At 44.0% G+C, this 24,990-nt stretch overlaps 1 protein-coding gene across 2 annotated transcripts in view; it reads left to right on the top strand.

The window, feature by feature from the left end:
- The window catches only part of Nr5a2 (nuclear receptor subfamily 5 group A member 2), a 95,486-nt gene that overhangs the window by 46,768 nt on the left and 23,728 nt on the right, over nt 1–24,990 (top strand). For both annotated transcript variants that reach the window (XM_090341460.1, XM_090341459.1), the window contains exons 5-6: nt 12,205–12,324; nt 21,810–21,957. In XM_090341460.1, the coding sequence (XP_090197586.1) occupies nt 12,205–12,324; nt 21,810–21,957 (268 nt within the window). The remainder of the gene's footprint in view (nt 1–12,204; nt 12,325–21,809; nt 21,958–24,990) is intronic.

The raw sequence follows: 24,990 nt of genomic DNA, 5'->3' as shown, positions 1-24,990 counted from the left end.
AGTCCTCTCCCCCTCCCCCTCCATCCCCATTTTTGTGAGAGACCGATTCCATTTGAAAAACATGGCCTTGAAACAGTGGGTTTCTCCACCTTCCCAAGAGGATGACCGCGAAGGCCGGATTCTGTTGCATCCATTCTACTGTTCGTTCTCCCTTGTTGTAACTCTATACAGCAGATTTCTGCAAGCCAGTATTGAAGAGTTCTTAGAGGGACTAAAGGAAGTCTATGCACAAGTATGAAAGATGGACCCCCAGATCTCGTCTCTATCAGAGAAAGATGTAGGGAAACTGTGCCTCTGTTATGAGAAAGGACTTAGTAGGAGGGGTAGTGGGGTGAGGAAGAAGCCAGTGGAGGGTCCTCCCTAGTCCAGATGAGTTGGTTGTGTTTTGGGATGTTTTAAAGCCAGGCACTGATGCCCCTAGCCCAGGATGGCTTCCACTTTACCATTAACTTGCGATCCTCCAGCCTCAGCCATCTGAGTATTGGAATTACAGAAATATGCCACCGCATCCAGCTTGTGTGATGGTCTCTTAAACTGGAATTGAAAGCATATGCGAGCAGAGGTGAGAAGAGAAGTGCTACAGGCATATAATCTTCATCTAGAGGGCATTAGAGCTAAGTGTATTTCAAAAAAAAAAAAATTGAGCACATGGGAGCTGGCTTCTAAAATCCTGTCCTTCCCACCTTGGTTAGGATGCTTTCCTCCTTTAACTGGCCAGAAGTAAAACACTGGGCATGTTACTGGTGTTTCCCCTTCTATACAGTGTCACTTCTTTCTAAGTGTGGCCCTTTGGAGGTTAGGATCATTCTACCAGAAACTCAGGAACAATTTTAACTAGGGACCCTGACAACCAGTAGTGTGCCTATATGCACCTTCTGGGACTGAGATGGGGATGGAAAGGGGCTCCTGTCCCTTCTGGTGAAGCTCCCTGAGAACCAGGAAGCCATGAGCGTGGCAGGATGGGATTGGAGGAGCGTTGCTCTAGCCAGCACAGCTGGACACAGGTGTTCCAACGGGCACTTATTGTGCCGTTGTTAATGACAAGGCCAAATTTTAATGGAGCTCTGACTGTGAGCCCAAGGTGTGACTCAGGCCAGGTGTCCCCTATTCAGTGAGAAGAGGGCACGTTGTTTACAGTGCCGTCAGTGGAGCTGCAGTGGTTTGGGCAGGAGCTGTAGGAACCAGTGTTGACTAATACACAATCTTGAGAGACTGCAAGCTGGGAAACTGGTTTGGCCTATCTAGAAGGAACTGTTCTGTTCTTGGAAAGCCTAAAATTTGGACTCCTAGAATTTTGTGCCCAATTGCTATTCTTTCTGGAATCCATTCCTGGGTATCCCTGAAGACACAGACGGAGCCTGGACTTAGCAGTGTGAACTAAAAGGAGAGTTCAAAAACATACCAGGGCCATGACCCCTTGTCCATCCCTGCCTGAAGAACTGTGTAGAAGAATTCTCCCAGGAGCCTTGAGCCCAGAGAGTTCCCATCATACAACAGTCCTTCGGGACCACTCCTTTATCTGCCCTAATTTTAGTTGTATTTTTTTTTAAATAAAAGATATTTAGGTTACTGGATTTTTCCCCCTCCATTTTTTGGCTAAGTGCCTGATTAAAATAGCTAGCCAAATAGGACCCAAGGACACTTCAGTCTCTAAGAACGTATTGTTTTCTTCTTGGCTTTGCAATGCAGACTGGAAAGGAAGATGCTGTGTCAATGGCCTTACAGACACAAATTCTCCGTCCTTCCCCTCTCCGTCCTTCCCCACCCTCCCATCCCAGGTTCCTCAGCATGTGCCCAGTTCCCAGGGTACAGAGCAGCCAGCCAATGTCCGCGCGCGCACGTGTGCGCATGTGCATGTGCCAGTCCTGGGGCTTGAACTCAGGGCCTGGTGCTCTCTGTTATGCCAAAGTCTAGCACTCTATCACTTTATTTTTGGTGCTTAATTGGAGATAAGGGTCTCATGGACTTTCCTGCCCAGGCTAGCTTTGAACCTTGATCCTCGTATCTCAGCCTCTTGAGTAGTTAGGATTACAGACGTGAGACAATAGCAGGCCAGAACCTTCTTTGATTTCTCTGAGTTGCTGATGGCAAACCAATGGTCTGCTGTACCACTGTGATTAGGGGCCTTTTTATCATCCAGGCAGTGTCTGAAAAATGAGAATTATAGACATAACTTTATCACTTCTATTAGGAAAATGATCATTATATGCTTTGTCAACATTCAAAGTAGACCAATATAATATAGAGCTTGGCATAAAAGGAATTTGTATTCCTTACTTGAATATTATCTGCACAGTCAAACATGTGAGAAAATGGCTTTAATTTTACATATGAGATTCCTGAAGTGAAGAGCAGGAAGAGGTGGTTGTCAACAATGAGTACTAGTGAGCAAGAGAAAGCCTGGGAAAGTAATCCACATTCATCTATTCTTTTTATTGTTGGGGTAATGTATAGAGGGGTTACAGTTACTTCATCACGTAGCAGGTGCATTACTTTTCTAACATTAATACCCCTTCACATGTTTTTGTGCCCCTTTTTCTCCCCCCACCCAAGTATCTTATATTCCCCCCTTCCCTTCCTTATTTCAAATAAACAAATAAATGTATATACAACACAGCAGGTAACAAAGTCAGATACAATAACCAATGAGATTAACCAGAAGGGAGAAAAAAGAGAAAAGAAATAACTGAAAATAGTACATTGAGAACAACAATCACAAAGGTAAAACCTCTTGTTTCCATATCCAAGAGATCATGTCTCATCTTATGTGATCATATGTACACAATCTATTTTAAAAGTAGTGTATTTTAGTTGGGTGCTGGTGGCTCACACCTATAAATCCCAGCTACTTTGGAAGCTGAGATCTGAGGCTCTCAATTGAAAGCCAGCCCAGGCAAGAAAGTCTGTGAAACTCTGCTTAACCACCAAAAAGGCATTACTGATGCTGTGGTTCAAGTGGAGGGCACTGGCCTTGAGTAAGGATCAGAGACTGCACCCATGCCCTGAGTTCAAGGCATAGAATGGGCAAAAAAATAAAAACAAGCCAGGCGTGGTGGCTCTTGCCTATAATCCTAGCTACTCAAGAGGCTGAGAATCGAGGTTCAAAGCCAGCCCGGGCACTAAAGACTGTGAGACTCTTATCTCCAGTTAACCACTAGAAAACTGGAAGTGGCGCTGAGGCTCAAGGAGTAGGGCGGTAGCCTTGAGCTGAATTGCTCAGGGACAGCGCCCACGCCCAGAGTTCAAGCCCCACCACCAACAAAATAAATAAAGAAAATGGAAAAGAAAAAAACAGACCATCAGAAAAGTCCTGTTCTGGGGCCAGGAGTTTGGGCCTAGCATGCACAAAGACCGAGGTTCGATTCCTTGGTACCACATACATAGAAAAAGCTAGGAATGGTGCTGTGGCTCAAGTGGTAGAGCACTAGCCTTGAGGAAAGCCCAAGGACAGTGCTCAGGCCCTGAGTTCAGTCCTCAGGACTGGCCAAAAAAAAAAAGTCCTGTTTAAGACCCATTTCACCTTGGCTCTTCTTGGCGTTTGCCATGGTGTGCAATGTGAGCTGGAGCCTGGGGTACACCACACCCAGGGGACCCCAATAGTCACCAGCTCCCCTGGGAACCATAAAACGCTCTCCCAGAAGTCCAGTCCTGGAGAAGCTGTTTGCAGAAAACTGCTCTGATTTCCTGTCCTGTATACCATGAGTCATGGCACTCGTGGGCTCTGCCCGCCCGCCAGGCGCAGCACCGGGCCTCGTCAGCGCATTGAGGCTGCTGCAGCCTATTGGCCTGGACTTCTTCTGTTGTCCCTTTATTTCCACTACCTTGTGCTAAAAAATGTATATATATTATATGTAAATATGTGTATGTATTATGTGAATATATAATAAAATATATAGCATAAATTATGTATAGATATATAAACATACAGTTATGTATTATATATATATATATATATATATATATATATGGCTTACATGGATGGATGGATGGATGGATGGATGGATGGATGGATTCATTTTCTTTTTGTGGTGCTAGGAATCAAAACCAGAGCCACACACATCAGAACAGCATTCTATCACTGAACTGCAGCCCATGCTCTTTCTTTTCTTTCTTTCTTCCAGTCCTGGGGCTTGAACTCAGGGCCTGAGCACTGTCCTTGGGCTTTTCTCAAGACTAGAGCTCTACCACTGGAGCTACAGCACCACTTCCGGCTTTTCTGTATATGTGGTCCCGAGGAATCAAACCCAGGTCTTTGTGCATGCTAGTCAAGTACTCTACCACTAGGCCACACTCCCAGCCCCTCTATTTTCTTTATTCTTTGTCAGTTGTGGCGCTTGAACTCATGGCACTGTCCCTGGGCTTTTTTTGCTCAAAGCTAGCACTCTACCACTTTGAGCCATAACACCACTTACGGTTTTCTGGTGGCTAATTGGAGATAAGAGTTTCATGGGAATCTTTCTGCTGGCTTTGAACCTTGATCCTCAGATCTCAGCATCCTAAGTAGCTAGGATTACAGGTGTGAACCACCAAGCCTGGCAAGGTTTGACTTTCTATTGACTGGTTCAACAGAGATCCTGACTTACTGTGTTACTTTATGCACTGGTTCCTTAGCATGGGCATGTTTTGTTGCTCAATTCATTCTTAAGGTCGTTGACCATAAAAAGTGGGCTATATGCACTCATTAAAGTCTTTATAGTGTCTAGCTTCACTGTACCAATATATGTTGCTTGATTTTGTTTTGTCATTGTTGCTGATTGGGGTATTTTCCCAGTCTGACTGGACAGATGGTGTCTGTGGTAACCATTTCTGAACACACACTGTCACGGTGGATTTCCCGAGGTGGCAGCTTTTAGAATGACTTCCTGGGGCACTGAGGCTATTGTAGGTGGGGTGATGCTAGGATTATGAGCTATATAGATTAAACTTGTAGCTCCAGTCCCTCCTTGGTAAGACAAGAACCTCGACTCTGCCAAGTTGTTGCAAAGAATAAGACTTCACACATGCGATGCTTTTTTTTGGGGGGGGGGGGAGCTTAGCGCCTGAGCACTGTCCCTGGACATTCTCAAGGCTAGAGCTCTACCACTTGAGCCTCAGCACCACTTCAAGCTTTTTTTCTATGTAGGTGGTACCGAGGAATCAAATCCAGGTCTTCGTGTATGCTAGGCAAGCACTCTACCACTAGGCCAAACTCCCAGCCCCCCCTCCCTTTTTTTAAATGTATGATCCACGCTAGATATGCTGCCATAGTGGAGCTTTCAGAGCCACACTTGAATCCGGATTCTTTCAAAGCATGGCTAACAGGCTCTGGAAAGACACGTGGGCTGGGTCTGCTGGAGAGCCGGGATGTGATGGGTGAGAAAGCTGATCAGAGACAGGGGCTGGTAAGGAGAATTCCATCGTTTCTTGGTTGAAATAGATGATTCTGTTCTCAGATGCACCCAAATCCACAGGGTAGATTCTCTTGGTCCAAAACAGCCCTTGGCTGCAGGACCATCCAGAACACACTGTATCCCCTCACACTGGTGAGAGAGCTCAGGCCTGGAAGAAGGAAAACAAGAAGGTGGGGAAGGAAAAGAAGAGGCAAGTGTGTGCAGTACCCCCGCCCCCACTCTCTTCTGAGAAAAGAGGGTCGGAGAGACTCTTTTCTGCACCTTTGGAAAAGCACTGAAAGCGGTGGGGAGAGTTTATCTCCTGGCAACGGTGCAGATAGACCCCTGGAGCACTATCAGCTCAATCAGGAGTGGGGACTGGCTGTCAGTCACCTAGGGGAAGAGCTCTGGTGATAAATCTATTAGACATTGTACCAATTGACCAGGGAGTTTTACTGGCTGTTTGTACTCTCGTACCATATTGTTTTTAGTGCTTGCTTAATCGTTGTTAATGTGAAATCATTTTTTTTTCTTGGACTTTGTAACTTTTTATTGTAGAGGTTTCAGATGATTATCCATGTTCTTTCAAAAGGATTTAAGCAATGCCCTGCCTGTCCTGCCCAACCAATGCGGACTTTTGTTGAGATTTGATAAGCTGATTTGGATTTGTTTGGGTTTTGATCTCATTTTTTTAATCTGTTTCTGAGTATGTGTCATTGGTTGTCCCACCAAAATAATAATAATAATAATAATAATAATAATAATAATAATAATAATAATATAATAATAATAATAATAATAACCTATCTCCAGGGATATTTTTTGCTTTTCATTTTTTACCAGAAAAAAAAAAAGCAGCTGGCACTTCATTTACAGTGATGTTGAAGAACATTGAACTCTTTCTTTGGTTTGTGTGGTTGGTGTTTGTTTTGCAAATTAAGCTTTAATCCAATAGTCACGAGTGACAGAGGAGGATTAAAAAGTATTGCAAGGCTGGGAGTTTGGTCTAGTGGTAGAGTGCCTGCCTAGCATGCATGAAGACCCCGGTTCAATTCCTCTGTGCCAAATACATAGAAAAAAACCAGAAGTGGTGCTGTGGCTCAAGTGCTAGAGCTCTAGCCTTGAGAAAGCCCAATTACAGTGCTCAGACCCTGAATTCAAGCCTTAGGACTGGCAAAAAAAAAAAAAAAAAAAAACTATTACAGGGGTCTGGGAGTATGGCCTAGTGGTAGAGTGCTTGCCTAGCTTACATGAATCCCCTGGATTTGATTCCATGGCATTACATACACAGCAAAAGCTAGAAGTGGTGCTGTGGCTCAAGTAATAGGGCACTAGCCTTGAGAAAGTTCAAGGACAATGCACAGGCCCTGAGTTCAAGTCCTAGGACTAGGAATATATATGTATTATATATTATATATATTATATATCAAGGCTTTATACTCTGCCTTTCTTGGACCGCCGCCCCCAGAAGTTTGCCCAAGAAAGAGAGCAAAGTAGGCTTAAAGGTCTGAGACAGCCAGGATCAGAATAATGTATTTATCTTCTGTTCTGTTCTTCTAATTGGAGTATGGTTCTTATAGGCAGAGATTGTCAGAAAGAGAGAGAGAGACAGACAGACAGACAGACAGATTATTGGGACCTGAACTCAGGGTCCTGTGGTCTTATTTGGATTTTTCCACTGAAGGCTGACATTCCACCCTTGAGCCACACCTCCCCTTCCAGCTTTTTGCTAGGTTATTAGAGTTAAGCATCTCTGGGATTTGGCTGCCTGAGGCAGCCTGAAATCTTCATTCTTGGCTCTCAGTCCCTGAGTAGCTATATCACAGGCATGAGCCAGCCACTGGCACTGCACTGGCTTCATGATGCCAGCTCTTAAAAGCCTCAGCTAGAAGAAAAAGGAAATTTGTTCCTGAATTGTGTGGAGGAGCTCAGAGGGGAAGATGTGCACTCCTCACGAGGGTGTGTGCAGTGGGGAACTCTGCTTTATCACCTGTGCCCCTTTACCTCAGTATCTATGATAGCAATCTAATAGTTTCTCAGATGAGTAACTAGCTTTCTGAGATAACCCCTTCTTTTTATGACACTTGATAACTCAGGAATTGCTAACAATCAGGTACAGATTTTGATAGATAATAAGATTTATAACCCATTAGTTTCCTTCCCTGGCTTCTCAAATGCCATCCGAAATGGTTCAATGGCAGCCTTAACATCTGGAGAATTTACTTAAATGAATTATTCTTCTCCACATACCCTTAAAAATTAACAGCACTTTTTGGGGGAATCCAGGTTCCAGGGCTTGAACGCAGGGCCTTCCATTCTCCCGGAGCCTTCTTCTTATTCATAACTAGGGTTTTGCCACCATTTGAGCCACAGCTCAACTTCCCACTTCTTGATATCTAGTTGGCAATAAGCGTCTCACAGACTGCCTGGACTGGCTTCAAACCATGAGCCTCTGAGCTCAGCCTCCTGAGTAGCTAGGATTACAGATGTGAGCGTCTGCCAGCACTTCTTATGTAGAAAACAAATCAGTTGTCACTTTTCCTCTGTCTTTTTATTCATCCTGCTGCATAAAAATGATGTCCCTCAAAGCACTCTGAAGCTTCACCTCACCAATTTCTAGATCACATAAAATATCACATAATCAATTATGGAAAATAATGAAATGAATGCCCGCATGGAAAACCTCCTCAGAGAGCATGGAGAGGAGGAATCAATTGCTCAGCAGGAGTGTTGAAACTGCAATCTGTCAACAAGTCTTTACCAAGGGCTGGTGTGAGAAGGGTCAGGTGCCAGTTACACTATTGTACAAAAATTATCTTGCATTTCACAGCCGCTGAAGGAGAGATTTGCCGATCCTGTGACAGGCACCTAGATACACAGGGAGAAGTCCACTCTTGCAGTAGTGAGAGTAATTCAACCATTGGTTCCTTCAAGTCACAAGCATTTATTAAGTGCCTCTTGTATGGCCTGACACTGTGAAAGCCAGTTCAAATAAAGGCAGACAGATCGACCATCCTCAGAAAGCAGGAAAGATCCTCATGGAAATGATGACATTAACATCCTAATAGGAAAATGTGTTTAAGTGGTAGACTGCTGGCCCAGCAAGCGGAAGGCTCTGACTTTAAACCTAAGGTACTGCCAAAAGGAAAAATAAGTACGACTTATGGACGTTAGACATACTCAACTGCATCTAGTCTAGTGATTCCAAAATAAGCATAGAAAGTAGGGAATGTACAACCTTAGGTTCTAAAAGAAAGGCTTTGAAGAGTTGGAGTTGTTTTGTTTGTTTTGGTGCCAGTACCAGGGTTTGAACTCAGGCCCTTGGGAACTCCCCCTTAGCTTTTTCGATCAAGCCTAATGCTCCACCGTGTGAGTCTCAGCTCCACTTTCAGCATTTTGGTGGCTAATCAATGACAAGACTCTCATGGACTTTCCTTCCTGGGATGGCTTCAAATCAGGATCCTCAGCTCTCAGCATCTGAGTAGCTAGGATCACAGGCATGAATCACCGGTGCCAGCTTTAAAAACTACTTTATCTTGCTTCACTTTGACACTCTTGCCACGATAAGTGATTCTGTCCTGCTGTACGTGAAAGACGTAGATCATGTGACCCAAACGAAGCAGGAAGTGCTTGGATTTGATTGCTCCCTAAAGTGCATTTCTCTTCAAGCTCACTCAACTTTGTCAGGTGGCCAACAGTTTATCTCTGAGCTCTTTGATTTCTTTTTAACCTGTAAATCAGGAATCATAGATGTTTCTTTTTTCTTTTCATTTCTTTTTTCTTTCCAGTCCTGGCACTTGAACTCGGGGCCTGAGCACTGTCCTTGGGTTTTCTCAAGGCTAGAGCTCTACCACTTGAGCCACAGCACCACATCCGACCTTTTCTATGTATGTGGTACTGAGGAATGGAACCCAGGTCTTGGTGCATGCTAGGCAAGCACTCTACCACTAGGCCAAACTCCTGGCCCCAATCGTAGATTTTTCTTGCTAAATAAATGGGTCCTTAAGCAGAAATCCCCTTTTTGCATCACCAAGTAAACTTTGAAAGTTCGTTTCTCCACCAGGCACTTTAGTGCCACATGGATAACCATGGCTTCTAGAGCGATGATTTCAAAGTACAGTGCTTTGGGTTTCCTTGGAAAGAGTGCCAAATCAATAACTTAAGTTTTATATCACATGGGAAAGACAAAAGGGGAAGAGTACCAAATTGCCATCATAGAGTGATAAATTGGAAATAAGATGCTGATAATGAATGAGGTGATAATAAACCCAGAGGAACAAAGGTCACTTGGTTTTGAAATTACTTAGCATCCGAGAAAGGCCAGGGTAAGACTCAGCCAGAGTAAGACTGTGCTGGGTGTGAGGCGGGCATGTGGCGAGCATGGCAGGCCACAGCTTTCTGCGGCTTCTTCTCATAGTTGTACTTACGCTAGTGCCTTCGCCTGACTCTAGAAAGACGTGGCCTCACACTCCGTACTGAGTCACTCCACAGTGCATGGGGGCTCTTTCCCCGGGAAAGTAACTTAAAAAAAAAAAAAAAAACTTTATTTAATCTTACCTTTTTTATTGTTCTTCCAAAGGTGATATACAGAGGGGTTAGAGTTTAAAAAGTCAGATAAAGAGTACATGTGTGGCCTTCGTGTGTTTAGCTTAGCATGTATGCAACCCTGGGTTCAATTCCTTGGTACCATATACACAGAAAAAGCCACAAGTGGTGCTGTGGCTCAAGCAGAATGCTAACCTTGAGAAAGCTCAAGGTCATGAATTCAAGCCCTGGAACTGGCAAAAAAAAAAAAAAAAGGAAGGTAGGAAGAAAGAAAGAAAGACAGGAGTCATTTTCACAAAGGCAGAGACCGCATTTATCTTTTATGCTGTTTGAAACCAGGCTAGACACTTAGACACAACTTTAAGTAGCGACCTAATGAGATTCTTTTGGCTAGCTGGGTTTCTGGGATGAGGCATGTATGTACACACACACACACACACACACACACACACACACACACACACACACACACACCCCAGATCCTAGGGATTGAACCCGGGCTCCTACCCTCTTGCCTAGCTTTTTCCACTCTTGGAGGCTTACTACCACTTGAGCCACTCCTCCACTTCCAGCATTTTGCCAGTTCACTGGATAGAAGTGTTTCTTGGATTTATCAGGCCAGACTGGCTTCAAATAAGGATCCTCCAACTCAGCCTTCTGAGCAGAGGATTATAGGCCTGGGCCACCGGCCCCCACTGAGTTGGGGACATGCTTGACGTGGAATTGGTGGCACACGGTGGTCTGTGGCAGGTCCATTCTGTGCCCCAGGGTTTGCTCTGGAGTTGGCAGGGATGCTGAGATATGAACCAAGATCTCAGCCACATCGAACAGCACGGCTGTCCTGAACTGTGTCCTCTGTCCACTCTTTTCTTCATCTTACCTATGTAACTTGTAGCTGAGAAAATGAGGACAGGGAGTGGAATGGTGGGGCCACACCATCCCAGCTGGAAAACAAGTTCTCGTTTCCACTCGACATTTGCTGTTCTACTGGCCAGGTTGGGCATGCTTGGAAGTGAGATCCGTCACAGACTCTTATCACTGTTGGCACATCAGCAGCAACAAGCCAAAGTCCCACTGAATGGGCTCTGGAAAGTGAAGTTGATAAAGCGAGTTCAATGAATGTGGTTCCTGGGACCTTCTTATATCGTCTAGCGTCAGCCTAGACTTTAGTGGAGTTGGAGGGCGGGGATTTTTGAGCATCTCATTTTCTCATCTGAAAATAGAAAGGAATGGTGCCGATTCTGCCAACCTAACTGGGAGTCAAATCAAAAGGGAGAGCCTTCAAAATGTGACACTGCCAGCCACTGGTGGCTCACGCCTGTCATCTTAGCTTTCTCCCACAAGGCAGGCACTCTACTACCAAAACCACACTTCTCCTTCCAGCTCTTTGCTTATTAATTGAAAAGTCCTGCCTGGACTTAGCTTTGACTTGTGATCTTCAGATCCCAGTAGCTGGGATTGTAGGCGTCCTGCTCTCTCACCCCACACTTACACTGCCAGAGCTGGCTGGACCATCCAGGTCACAGGTGTGGTCTTGTCACTTTGTGGTGTGGCCCCAATGAGTGAGACGGACCAGACCTTAAATGCCTGTTAATAACCCAATACTTCTCTTTTACTCGTCATAGTTATTCCTGTAAGGCAGATGCTTGTTCTTGGCCCTATTCTTCAGCAAAGGGAGTTGAAATTCACAGAGTATTTGGGAAAATTGTGTAAATCATACAAAGCAGGGGCAGGCTAACTCCAAGAGCCTGCTGGGTGATGGTCTTGCCAGCCTGGTCCTGCCAGGCTGGACTCAACTCACGCTGGTCTGCTGCTCGTTCCACAAGTTACATGTCCCGTCTGTCCTGCTGTCCTCCCCCCCACCCATTAACCCCTCAGAACACCTCAGCTTGTAATTTGTAGCTACAACCATCCTCTTCTGTTCCACGTATTACCCTTTATGTACATGCGCTGTTTGAGGTCTCCCTCACAAAGTCTGTTGAGGACTATTCAAGGTTCCTCTACCCACACACACAACCACAACACAATTAGCCCTGTTTGCGGTAGACAGACAATCTAAGAGTACCTTTTCCTGGGTGCTCATTGATTATAAATACTGCAACTGAAGTATTTATCTGTTTCCTGTAAAGTCCAAATGAAGCAATGATTCACGAAGAAAGGATGCAAATTCTGGGTTCATCCTATAGTGGAGATATCTTGACTTAAAGTAGGGAATTATTCACAAAGCAAAACAAAGGCGATGTATAATTAATTTTTGTTTGTTTTTTCTTTTGCTTTTTTTGGATTGCAGGTTGATGACCAAATGAAACTGCTTCAGAATTGCTGGAGTGAGCTCTTAATCCTCGACCACATCTACCGGCAAGTGGTCCGTGGGAAAGAAGGGTCCATCTTCCTGGTTACTGGGCAACAAGTGAGTGTACAAAAAAAAAAAAGAAGCATCTTTTTTATTAGGCTTGTTCAGATAGGGAGGGATTTAACTGGGTCAGAAGCACTCTTGTGCTCTGAATGGGAGCCATTGGCTGCAAATAATTTCGAAATGATGGCTTGCTGCACTCAGTTCCTGCTCTGATGATTACAGATAAACTTGTAAAAGCAAACATAATCAGGAACGTTCTGCGCTTCCCGTCTGGGGGGTGGAGAGCTCTGCTTCCAGGAGTCAGAATAATTGCAAAGCCAACATCCATGGAGTAGCCAAGGCTTTCCCCTAGGCCTCTGCCATGTTTGCTTGTTAACCATTGGAAACCTGGATGGATGGCTGTGTCCTTACTTCATTGAAATGGTATTGCTAGACATCAGCTTAAATGTCATATACAGTCAACACGCTTAGAAAAATACTGTTAGGCCTTACTTGTTTATTTTGTTTTGTTGCCAGTCCTGAAGTTTGAACTCAGAGCCTAGACACTGTCCCTGAACTTTTTTGCTCAAAGCTAGTGCTATTACCACTTGAGACACAGCTCCACTTTCAGTTTTTTGGTGTTTAATTGGAAATAAGAATCTCAGATTTTTGCTTCCTAGGCTGGCATCAAACAGTGATTCTTAGATCTCAGACTCATGAGTAACCAGGATGGTTTTAGTTGACGAAAGATGTATTTCTTAGAATTTCTTACATTTCCATTTCCTGTGAAATAAATGGGCTAGATCTTTATTTTTCCCTATTTTAACTCTGTCACAGGAAAATAAATACTAAAACTTAAAAAGGGAAATAGATACTTATTGTTCTAGAGATTGGAGTTTAGTAGCCAAGGGCTTACTTAGATACACATTACTGTCCAGCACCAGAAGGGTTAAAAAGCCTATTTATTGACCATGCTACAGTCTACTGGTCACTGTTTTGAGGCTTTAGCATATATTAGTGAGAAAAGTGCCATCCTCCTAAAAGCTAACAGTGTAGCAGAGTCAGATGACAGACACCAATGGCATGAACAGGAAAGTGGTCCTGTGTCCGGGTCGAGGTAGTCCTGAACACTCCTGTGTACATTTGTGAATGTCTGTTGCAGTGTGTCCTGGGATTACTATTTTTTAATTTTTATTTATGCATGTATTTATTTTAATTTTTTGGTGCCAGTCCTGCGACTAGAACTCAGGGCCTGAGCTTTCTCAAGGCTAGCAGTCTACGAGTTGAGCCACAGCACCACTTCTGGCTTTTTCTGTGTATGTGATACCAAGGAATGGAATTCTAGGCTTGGTGTTTGCTAGGCAAGCACTCTATCACTAGGCCACACTCCTGGCCCTATTGTCAATAAGATGATTGGCTTGACCTTATCAAACAAGAGAGCTGTGAGGATTGTAGATCAAAGCCAGCCAAAGCAGGAAAATCTGTAAGACTCTTGCAAGCCTCAGAGAAAGAAAACGAGAGACTTCCATATCATGTTGGGGGTGGAGGAGAAAAATCTACAAAGGGACCTACTTTGTAGAATTTGTATAAGTCCCTCTAGGACTTTTGCCTTCCTCCCTGCAAGTGACAGTGGACTAAAATGAACAGGTGCTGGGACTTCTTTCCCCCGCCACATTGTTCACCATGGTTAGCTCAGGCCCCGTGATCTTTTACATTCAGCCATAAACGTTTATGTCCTGCGAAACCACAGCAGTGCATACTTGAAAATGAAAGGCCGTCTCCACACCATTTGCTGTATTATGAATAAATCACAGTTTCCCAATCAAATTAAAAGCAAGCACTATGTCAGAGTTACTGCAGCTTGGATCAATTCACTCTCTGCTCTCTGACCTGTTTGAGAGAACAGCTTTGTAGAATAATATATATATATATATATATATATATATATATATATATATATATATTTCCTGCACTTGTAATTTGGGGTTGGGCAATTCCATGCTGTGACCCAAGTCTTGAGGAGAAAGGTACCCATCTTTGAGTCCAGTTTCTGGTATGTCTCCCACAACTAGCCACTGCATTCACAGTACAAGCTTCAGCTAACGAATTTCATTTCCTTCAGGATTTTAAGAAGTGAAAATGGGCTTGTGTCATTCCATTCCAGCTCTTTAGAAATAGTCTTAGCAGGGTAGTGTCACACCTGTAATTCTAGCTATTTAGGAGGCTGAGATCTGAGGATCTCAGTTGGAAGCCAGCCTTGGGAATAAAGTCTATGAGATTCATCTCCAATAAACAACTCAGAAAAAGCCAGAAGTGACACTGTGGCTGAAGTGGGAGAACGTTAGCCTTGAATACAGAGAGGCTCAGGGACAGAGCCCAAGTCCTGAGTTCAAGCACCAGTACCAAAAAACAGAAAAGGAAGAATCCTAAATTCACATCTTACTTTACCTTAAGAACTGCCATGGGTAAAGGTAATTGTTTAAAAAATAGAGAAATGGGGCCGGGAGTTTGGCCTAGTGGTAGAGTGCTTGCCTAGCATACACGAAGACCAGGGTTTGATTCCTCGGTACCACATACGTAGCAAAAAGCTGGAAGTGGTGCTGTCGCTCAAATGGTAGAGCCCTAGCTTTGAGAAAATCCAGGGACAGTGCTCAGGCCCTGAGCCCAAGCCCAGGACTGGCAAAAAAAATAAAATAAAAAATTATAAAAAATTAGGCTGGGAGTTTGGCCTAGTGGTAGAGTGCTTGCCTAGCATGCACGATTCCTTGGTACCATATACTTAGAAAAAGCCAGAAGTGGTGCTGAGGCTCAAGTGGTAGAGCTCTAGCCTTGAGAAAGTCCAAGGACAGTGCTCAGGCGCTGAGCTTAAGCCCAGGACTGGCAAAAAAAAAAAAAAAAAAAAAGAATAGAGAAATGTGTATTTCTTGCCTCTGATTTTTACATCCAAGAGCCGTCATCGACTAAACAGTATTAGCATATTCACTATCAATTGTTGCCACTTCATATATTACATCCAAATAGAAGGAAAAACAACCTGGCAGAAAAATCTTTCCTCATACCTTTCCTGTGCTTGGACTCTCCTGGCTGGTGTGGTGGGGGGCGGCAGCGGGGGAGAGGGTACATGCATGGACATGCGCATATATGTACAGTGTGGTTTAGATTCAGAACAACTGGCTATAGGTCCCAATTATAACTCCTATTAACTATGTCACCTTGAGCATCTGCCCAGAAAGGACTGTAGTGGTATCCCCTTGAGAATTGTACAACAATTATATAATCATTCATTTGCTGTACTGGGGGATTTTCACTCAGGGCTTGCCTGCTAGGCAAGCTGGCTCCCTGGCCTTGATCCATACCCTCAAAACCCTTTTCCCTTTCAGTTTGTTAGGTAGGACCTCATTTTGTTTGCCCGCCACCTCTGGAGCAGCTGGATTTGCAACTTACACTTATTTATTTATTTATTTATTTATTTTTGCCAGTCCTGGGCTTGAGCTCAGGGCCTGAGCACTGTCCTTGGACTTTCTCAAGGCCAGAGCTCTACCACTTGACCCTCAGCACCACTTCCAGCTTTTTTCTATGTATGTGGTACCAAGGAATCAAACCCGGGTCTTTGTGCATGCTAGGCAAGCACTCTACCACTAGGCCAAACTCCCTGACCCCACTTATTTATTTTGAGATAGGCTCTAACTGTATTGTCTAGGCCCTTCCCAAACTTCTGAGCTCCAGCGATATTCCCATCTCACCTCCGGGGGAGCTGGGACTACAGATCAGAATTTGTATTCTTAGGTGCACACAACATCTGCTTCTCTGGGGAGCTTACGGGTGTTACAGAGTTGATCACGCACACTTTTAGTTTGGTTTTTGTATATATTTCAGTCCCCCAGAGCCTGCTGGCTCTCTTCAAGCACAGTAGTCATTCCCTCGCCCATTGAAACACAATGTATATAACCTTTTGAATATTCTTTGGTTGTTGTTCCAAGGATTTTAGAGGAAGAGGGAGAATCTTTGTACACACATTGAAATTATGTTTCAATTATTAAGCCAGGCACCAGTGGTTCACGCCTGTAATCCTAGCTACTCAGGAGGCTGACATCTAAGGACTGCAGTTAAAAGCCAGCCAGGCAGAAAATTCCCCATGAGACTCTTATCTCCAGTTAACCACTCAAAAAACTGGAAGTGGCACTGTGGATCAAGTGGTAGAGCACTAGTCTTGAGCACAAACAGCACCTAGGCCCTGAGTTCAAGCCCCACGACTGGCAAAAAAAAAAAGTTCCAATTATTCAGAAGTAATGTCAATGTGATCACCTATGTAAAATTATTTGAGTACTTAGAAAAAAAACCAGAAACCAGAAAACTATTACCATGAATGCCACTACTCCACATCTACTGTTTTTACTAGAATTCTCTTCCAATTTTTGGAATGTACTTTATATAAGTAGGATTTTTTTTGTACTTTTAAAAATAATCTATGTGGCCCTGAGACATGTTGATGGAGTGTTTGCCATGGAACTGTGGACTGTGGAGCAATCTCTATGTACCTGTGCATTGCATTGAGTTTCTTATGTTGATGTCATGGAGAAAGTTCAGTCATGTTATGCTAATCAAGCAGGCCAAATCTCCCTACAGGCAGCTTGGTCAGAAATTACCTATAGGTGAGAACATTTGAACATGGCAGGAGGGGATAGTGAGATACAGCCCTGAAGTCGTAGTGATAAGAGCTGCCATTCCTCTGTGTCGTTAAGGGCAGCAGCCATTGCCTGCTGTGCCAGCGTTGCCATGTGCACTTTCTCAGGTAAGGCTGTGGCTCAGCTGAGTTGCCAGCCCAGTACCCAGGAGAGACAGAGCAGGTGACTGAGCCCCCTCTGGAAGGAGGAGGTGCTTCCCCCCATGTGCTGGTCATTCTCTCCTTGGCAATCTGAGGCAGACACACCAGCTCTTCAAATCCTTCCAGGCGGGGGATGGATGGGAATTACCAGTTCCAACTTTTAACTGAACTCCACAACCTTTTGCAGCCCCATGGCAGGTGATCTAGTACCGTAAACACTCACTAGACATGTTCATTTCCTGGCTGGCTTGTGGGACTCACTGTCCCGCAGAGAATGATGTCAGATGATGCTCTGATCAGAGCTTAAGTCCTGCCATGAAGCATCACGGTACAACCATATTGCCTCACCTGGAGACACGGGGTGGTATGAACACAGACCCAAGTGTGCATACACTCTGGGATAGGGTCAGGATGCTCATGTATCGGCCTGCCGCTTCTTCCTGCTCAACACATTGGATTTATTATAGTACAAGAGAAAGAACCAGCCTAGACTAGATTGTTTCCAGGGAGGGTAAACTATATGAATGGAGCTCAGTGGTGATGTTCTTGTGAGATCGACACCACCCTAAAGAAAAATGGGACCAACAATTCGAAAAAAAGAATGCAACTTTTCAGCTTATGCTGAATAACTTTACTAAGTAAGAAGAAAATGATATCATCTGGTTGTTAACTTGGGTGTTTTATTCTTGTCCGAGGGCTTGAACTCAAGGCCTTGCACGCTCATGTGCCTTATTTCGCCCAAGGCTAGTGCTCTATTGTTTGAGGCACACCTCTGTTTCTGGTTTTTTGCTAGCTAATTAATGCCTCAGATGGCGTCACATCATGAGCCTCAGGTCTCAGCCTCCGAGCAGCTAGGATTACAGACCTGAGACACTTGCTTCTAGCTCCATATCTTCTATTCGTGGCTGGGATTTTTTTCCTATCCTGTGGTTTCAAAACGCATACCTGTGCATACAAAATTACAGAGGACTTGACATGAGGTCAGCTTTTACTATTTGCATATTGCAGCTAATTAACCGCCACTGCAGCATTCCCCCGAGGGAGAGGCATAGTGGCGACTTATTATCTTCTATTATTGTGTGCCGTATTAAAATGACAGGCACCTTACAATAGACAAGTCATCACATTTTCTGAGATTAGAACCAAGAGCAATTTAGCTAAAACTGTGCCTTTCTTCATGATGAGTAAAATTTCTCCAAAGGGAAGCATCAGTGTGGCATACTTCTTCAATATCTCCCTTGGATTTAATGGCATAGAGATTACATGTAAGAGGGCAATAAATTCATTTTACTAAGTACATAAAGGACAAGGCCAGCTGCTCCTGAAATGAGTACAAACTCCGCATTCAACAATGAAAATATAATTACGTTTGTAATAAAACGTCAGGAAGTTGCAGGACCAGGCCTCGTTTCTGGGATAAATCACCTCTTCTTTCCTTAGAGTCATGCAGTTTGATAAATTATCCTTGAAAGAAATGTGACCAGAGCTCCTATTTAATAAGCATGTTGGAGCTTTCAAATTAGCATGTAAATAAATGTTAGGCTATAAAGTTGTTATTGTGCCAATTGATTTCTAAAGGTTTGCCTCACTGACAATCTCACTAAATGTAGAATCCTGGACCATCTGAAGACTTCTTTCCATCAGTAGTACAAGTGAGAAATTTGAATATTCAAACTAATTTTCACGTACCTGTTGGACTACATACATAATTAACCTTGTTAATAATTTTTAAAGATAATGCTGCATTTTGTGCTTATTTTAAGCAGTCTTCCTGGCTTAGGGCTTAACTAGTGATTTGTGATTGTTGATTTATTTTAACTAAATGTGCTTGGGTATGCATTAAGCTATAGTCATAGCACATTCAGTTATTTCCAAGATTAAATGTAAAATGTGTTGTAACTATGATCATTTTTTTTTGCTATTATTTGGTTTTGTTTTATGCCAGTACTAAGGCTTGAACTCAGGGCCTCACATTTTCCCTTGTGTTTTTAACTCAAGGCTGGTAACCCACCAGTTGAGCCACAGCTCCACTTTCAGCTGTTTTGTTGTTATAGTTTTTGACTTGAACTCTGGGCCTGGTCATTGTCCCTGAGCTCTTCAGTCAAGGCTACTGCCCTACCCTTTGAGCCACAATGCCACTTCTGGTCTTCTAGTGGTAAACGGACTTTAGAGTCTGGGCTGACTTTGAACCAAAATCCTCAGATCTCGGCCTCCTGAGTAGCTGGGATTACAGGCGTGAGCCACCACACCCAGATAAACCACTTCTAGCTTTTTGATGGTTTCTTGAGAATAAAAGTGTCCTGGGCTTTCCTGCTTGGCCTGGCTTCTAATCAAGAGTCTCAGATCTCCACCTCATGAGTAGGTAGGATTACAGGAGTGGACACCAAGCTCATTAAGTCTTGATGATCACAGAAGTGAGAAGCCTTATCGTTGTCTAAATGATAAGGGCTATCAGCTGACTTTGCCAAAGGCACTTTGTAAGTGGCAGCCTTAGTCCAGAGACCTGCACGTGTCCCTGACTTTCTCCACTGCTGCCACTTCATTGGACCTTCCTGCTGTCATTCACACTTCTAGCCCACCCATTCATGTCCACAGAATTGCTTTTACAGATTCCAAGTCCCTTATCCACAAGGCTCGGGGCCATCAATCTTGGATTTAGAATATTTGCATATACATAATGGGCTGTCATGGGGATAGAACAAAAGTTAAGCATGAAATTTGTGTTTCAAATCTATCTTATACCTATAAGCCTAAAGAAACTTGCTAAAATATTTCCACCAGACCTGTGATTCGAGGTCAGGGATGGAATCTTATCCTTGTGTCCTTGCTGCTACAGAAGTTTTGGTCTGGGGGCATTTCAGATTGCTTATTTTTAGAATAGAGATGGTCGACCTGCTTGTTACCAGAATTCATACAAAAATGTTCAGGTTTTAAATAATGTAGATCCCAGAGGCCACTTTTAAGTAAGAAATCCCTTGCAATCCCAGGTTCCCTGAGAGAGAATTGATGGGCCATGAAATGGGCAGGTGCTGGTGGCCCCGTCTGGAATCTTAGCTTCACAAAATGGGGAGGATCATGGTTCAAAGCCACCCTGGGCAGGAAAGACCTTGTGACTCTTATCTCCAATGAATTCCCAAAAGGCCAGGAGTATAGACATAGCTCAAGCAATCGAGCACCAGCCTTGAGCAAAAAAGCTAAAGGACAGCCCCTAGGTCCTGACGACAACGATGATGATGATGATGATGATGATGATGATAATGATGATGATGATGATGATGATAAGCATGGATTGGCTATCTGAGTATCTCTTTGCATGCAGGGAAAGTGTTTCTCCCCACCATGGCCTGCTGAACTCACTAGCCTGTCTTGTCTTCCAGCCTGGCTTTTGGGGTGCCTTTACTCTGCTACATCTGACACTATGTGAGGAGCTCTTAAATGCCAGATGTTTAGGTTTAGTGCAGATGCCAGCCTAGGGAACACAGAGCCAGACAGCACCGTGCTGGGTGTCTGTTTTATGCATAGTTGACTCTCTCTAAACTGAATGACACCTTGGAGGGGGGGGAAATTGTCATATTTTCATTGACTCCTAATTTTTTTCCACTCTTGAAAAGAGGTTTCTGCACACCCCACGTATTCTCTAGTTAAAGCTGAAATTTCAACTCATCATATTTACACAATATGAAAAAAAAAATCCATTCTGCCTTGTTTTTAATTGCAAATTCGACTCCAGGGACTAGTTCTTCTGCTTAAGAGGCTGCCCCGTGCCTGCTCCTGGAGAAGCAACTGCAGTCAATTATGGTAATGAAATGTCAATAAGTATAAAAATTTAATACAGTCGGCACTGGGTGAGTGGCAGATGAGGACTGGCCTCCCAGACAAATCTGCTGCTTCTGCAAATATTAAATGCACCTAAAAGAGTATCTGGTTGCGCGAGTGCTCGCTCGTCAAACGAGGAAGGGAGGACCAGGAGCCAACTGAGGTTTCCCATTAGGCTGCAAACCACGCTGCAGAGCCCAGCCCCACCACTGACAGCCTTCTCGACGTCTTAACTTCTGGTCATGAATTGAATTTCTCACGTCCCACAAACAACCTAAGCTTGCTGTTTGGCAGGGTTTTTTTCTTTCTTTCTTTCTTTTTCTTTAATGAAAAAAGGGAATACTAAGCCCTTTCCCACCACATGAAGTAATTTTCTCTATAAACACTGTCACTTCTGTCTTTAGAGAGAGTTTTGTTCATTTGATGGAATCTAGCATAATCACTAAAACCACTAGCTTTATGGTCTAGTGGATCTTGAGATCAAGGCCAACCTGGGCCCTATCTGAGACCCCATTCCGAGAGGGAGGGAGGAAAGGAGAGAGAGAGAGAGAGAGAGAGAGAGAGAGAGAGAGAGAGAGAGAGAGAGAGAGAGAGAGAGAGATATCCACCCTTTCATCGTCATTCACAAACATACAATTTATGAACCAGAATGATAATGGAGTCCCATAATTTAGAAATGCTTTTCAGCCTCTATGCCCGTAATTACCTTTGTGCCCTGGGCACTCTTTTTTTTTTTCTCTTGTCCTCCCCCATCTGGCCCCCTCCCATTCCTACCCTCAAGTTCAGTTTTAACATGATGTACATTGAACGTAGCACCCTTTTTGCCTGCCCCTCATGTGTTCTCCAGGGGTGGGGGAGGAATGGAGAGGAGGCTACATTTCCATGCCCCGTGGTTGTGACCACTGGCTGTGTGTTGCAGGTGGATTACGGGCTAGTGGCTTCGCAAGCAGGTGCCACACTCCACAACCTCCTGAGCCATGCCCAGGAGCTGGTGGCAAAGCTTCGCTCCCTGCAGTTTGACCAGAGAGACTTCGTGTGTCTGAAATTCCTGGTGCTCTTTAGTTCAGGTAAGAAAATCTTTTCTCATTCTCAGAATAACCAGACTTGATGAAATCATGCCAAAGATGGAGTTTCTTGATGTCTAGATATGGGTTGAAGCAGTTTTGTTTTGTTTTGTTGTTTTCCTGCCTTATCCAAGCAAATCATGAAATCATCAAGCATGAATCCATTTGGATATACACCTGTCTACATGATTCTTAGCCTTGTAGGCACAGAAGGGAATGTCACAGTTACTTGCTTCGGAATTCTGCATTTCCTCCTGCGACAGACAGTTCAACACTAGTCAGATGAAGCTAGGGCAAGAGACCTAGTGGAAGCTTTGAATTTTCCCAGTCTTCCTGCCATTAATGGCTCTTCTGTGCCATTTGCCACAGTGCTCTACTTCCCCTTGCTTTTATTCTTTGCAAATATGGATCATAATTAAAAGCCTGTTTTACCATTTTCTGTCAGGATTAACTAGAGAATGTTTACAAGCAAATGCACCAGCCTGAAACTGTAAAGGATGGTAGTTGTCAAGGGAAAAAATGTTTCTTTAACAAAGCTTTGGAGACGAAAGATAAGTAAGCAAGACAGATTAGCTAAATCAAGGTTCTCAGCGAGCCAGCTGAGAAAAATCACCACTGCTTGGAATAAAAAAAGGATTAAGGAGATGGATTTTTATTGACTTCAAAGGAACAGATTTTTCTGCCTGTCCCTTAGTTGATTTCTGTATTTTCTTGGCTTAATAAAGCCAACTTAAATAAACTTTTGGCCAAGTTCATTTATTCTCATTGGCAGACAGCTGAGGGAGACAACTTTCCTTGAATGAAAAAAAAAATTTAAAAAGAAGCACAAATCAGATTTCTCCTGCACATGTTTTTTCTCCACTCTTCAATTAGAAGACAGTGGTGAATTCGTATCCCAAGAAATAAAACAATAAAACCAACTGCAAAGGAAAACAGATGCGTGTGCTTACCAACTTGGTCATTTTTGTTTGAAAATTCCTCTGGACAGCACTGCACAACTGTTCCTAATAAAACAATAGTTTGAAATAATAGAACCAGAGTTAATTTTTTTTTCTCATGTAGGCAACATTAAAAGAATTTAAAGAATATTCCTATTTTGGGAAAGTTGATAAATATAAGAAAAAGAGATGTCACTGAAAATGTAAAGAGACACCAACTCTGGTCGATGCAGTGTTCAGAGGCTCACACTGCCAGTGTGTGGTTTCTCTATTAGTTACAGCAGTTGAGAAATTCCATGCAAGCTATGTCTAGGGCTGTTACCCAGGAATAGTTCCTACAGAGTTACAGGCAGAGTTAGCACAGGCCTTTCTCAAATTATTCAGATTTAGAGCAAGATCAGGGTCTTTTAAACTAGGACATTTAATCAGTAATTAAATGGAAGCTGTAATCCTATAACATCTTAGTGATCAAATATTTAAAGTCATCTCACGTCCTGGCATTTCAAATGGGTGGTAGAACCAAATCACCGTTGAGGCTATTATCTCCTTAACAGCGACATTACACATTTTTTTCTGCCAGTCCTGGGGCTTGAACTCAGGGCCTGGGCATGGTCCTTGGGCATTCCCAAGGTTAGCACTCTACCCTTGAGCCACAGAACACTTCAGCCTTTTCTGTGTATGTGGTACTGAGGAATCGAACCCAGGACTTTGTGCATGCTAGGCAAGCACATTATCACTAGGCCGTGCTCCTGGCCAACGTCACACATTTCTTCTTGACGTTATCATTCTTCTGAGATGGGATTAGCCAAAAGGGAGAGTTGGGGGGAAAGCCGGGCACTGGTGACTCACACCTGTCATCTTAGCTTCTCACAAGGCTGAGATCTGAGGACCATGGTTCAAAGACAGCCCAGGGAAGAAAGTCCATGAGACTCTTATCTCCCATTAACCACCAAAAAGCCTGGATATGGAGCTATGGTTCAAAGTGGCAAAGCACTAGCCTTGAGTACAGAAGTTCAGAGTCAGTGCCCAGACCCTGAGTTCAAGTCCTAGGATTGGTGCGTGCACGCGTGCGCTCTCGTGCGCATACACACACACTGTTGGAGGAATGGCTAGGCTTGGATGTGGCCGGTGGGAAGCAGCAGACACAGCTGGATGGAAGGTCAGGCCTTCTGTGTACCCGCTAAATCCTCAAAGGAGGACTGAAGTAGGCACTGACCATCCAGCAAAGCAAAAGTAGGAGCCGCCTGACATGTCAGTGCCCTCTGCTCTTTAGACACAGGTAAGATGATCTGAATCCTAGACCTGCTCGTACAAAAGTAAAAAGGACTGAGGTGTGACCCAAGTAGTGCAGCACCTGTCTAGCAAGAGCAAGATCCCGAGTTCAAATCTCTCTTCCCTACTTCCTCCCCCTGTCCCCCCAAAAAAGAGTTGGTGCCATGATTTTGATTCTGTGTCCTCACACACAGCAGGCTGGGTAACTTGGGCTGATTTTTCTTTCTAGAAGTCACGTGGAAGAATATGGAAAAGAAATCCCAATGTGTAGTCGAGTCATTCCTCCGTATCCTGAATGGAGATGGGCTGCAAGATTAACGCGCCCCCCCCCCCATGCCTTATTCCTTCTAGAAAGGGCGTTGTGCTCTCACGTCCTCCCTTCTAACCATGCCTGCATGACTCAGGATAGCTGGTGGGGTGTCAGTACTTGGTCAGGAAGGGTGAGACCGGATTGTCGAGGGAATGATGACAAGGAAAATGTGTGTTCGTGTTCAGTAGAGACGTGTTTGTGTCCCGTGGTTTGGGGACCCATGGCATGGAGAAGCTGACTGAAAATATCGAGTTTCCAGTTCTCTTGGCTTCTAAATATGAGAAGGCTTTTATTTGGATCTCTCTATGAACTGGAGATTTGAGAGCTTGTAGAAAGCCCCCCCTTCCTCTCCCTTTCTCTCTCTGTCTCTGTCTTGCTCTCTCTTACTCTCTTTCTTGCTCTCTCATTATCACCAGTCTCCTATTTATTGCTTACTGCTACCTCTAAGATTTGATGTGTGTGCACGTATGTGTGTGGGTATGGGGACCTGCACATGTGCCACTCCTGGGTGCTTGA

The sequence above is a fragment of the Megascapheus bottae genome, chromosome 10 (genome assembly GCF_031878675.1).
Source record: "Megascapheus bottae isolate mThoBot1 chromosome 10, mThoBot2.hap1, whole genome shotgun sequence".
NCBI classification, from domain to species: Eukaryota; Metazoa; Chordata; class Mammalia; order Rodentia; family Geomyidae; genus Megascapheus; species Megascapheus bottae.
This window is presented reverse-complemented; position numbering and strand designations above follow the sequence as displayed.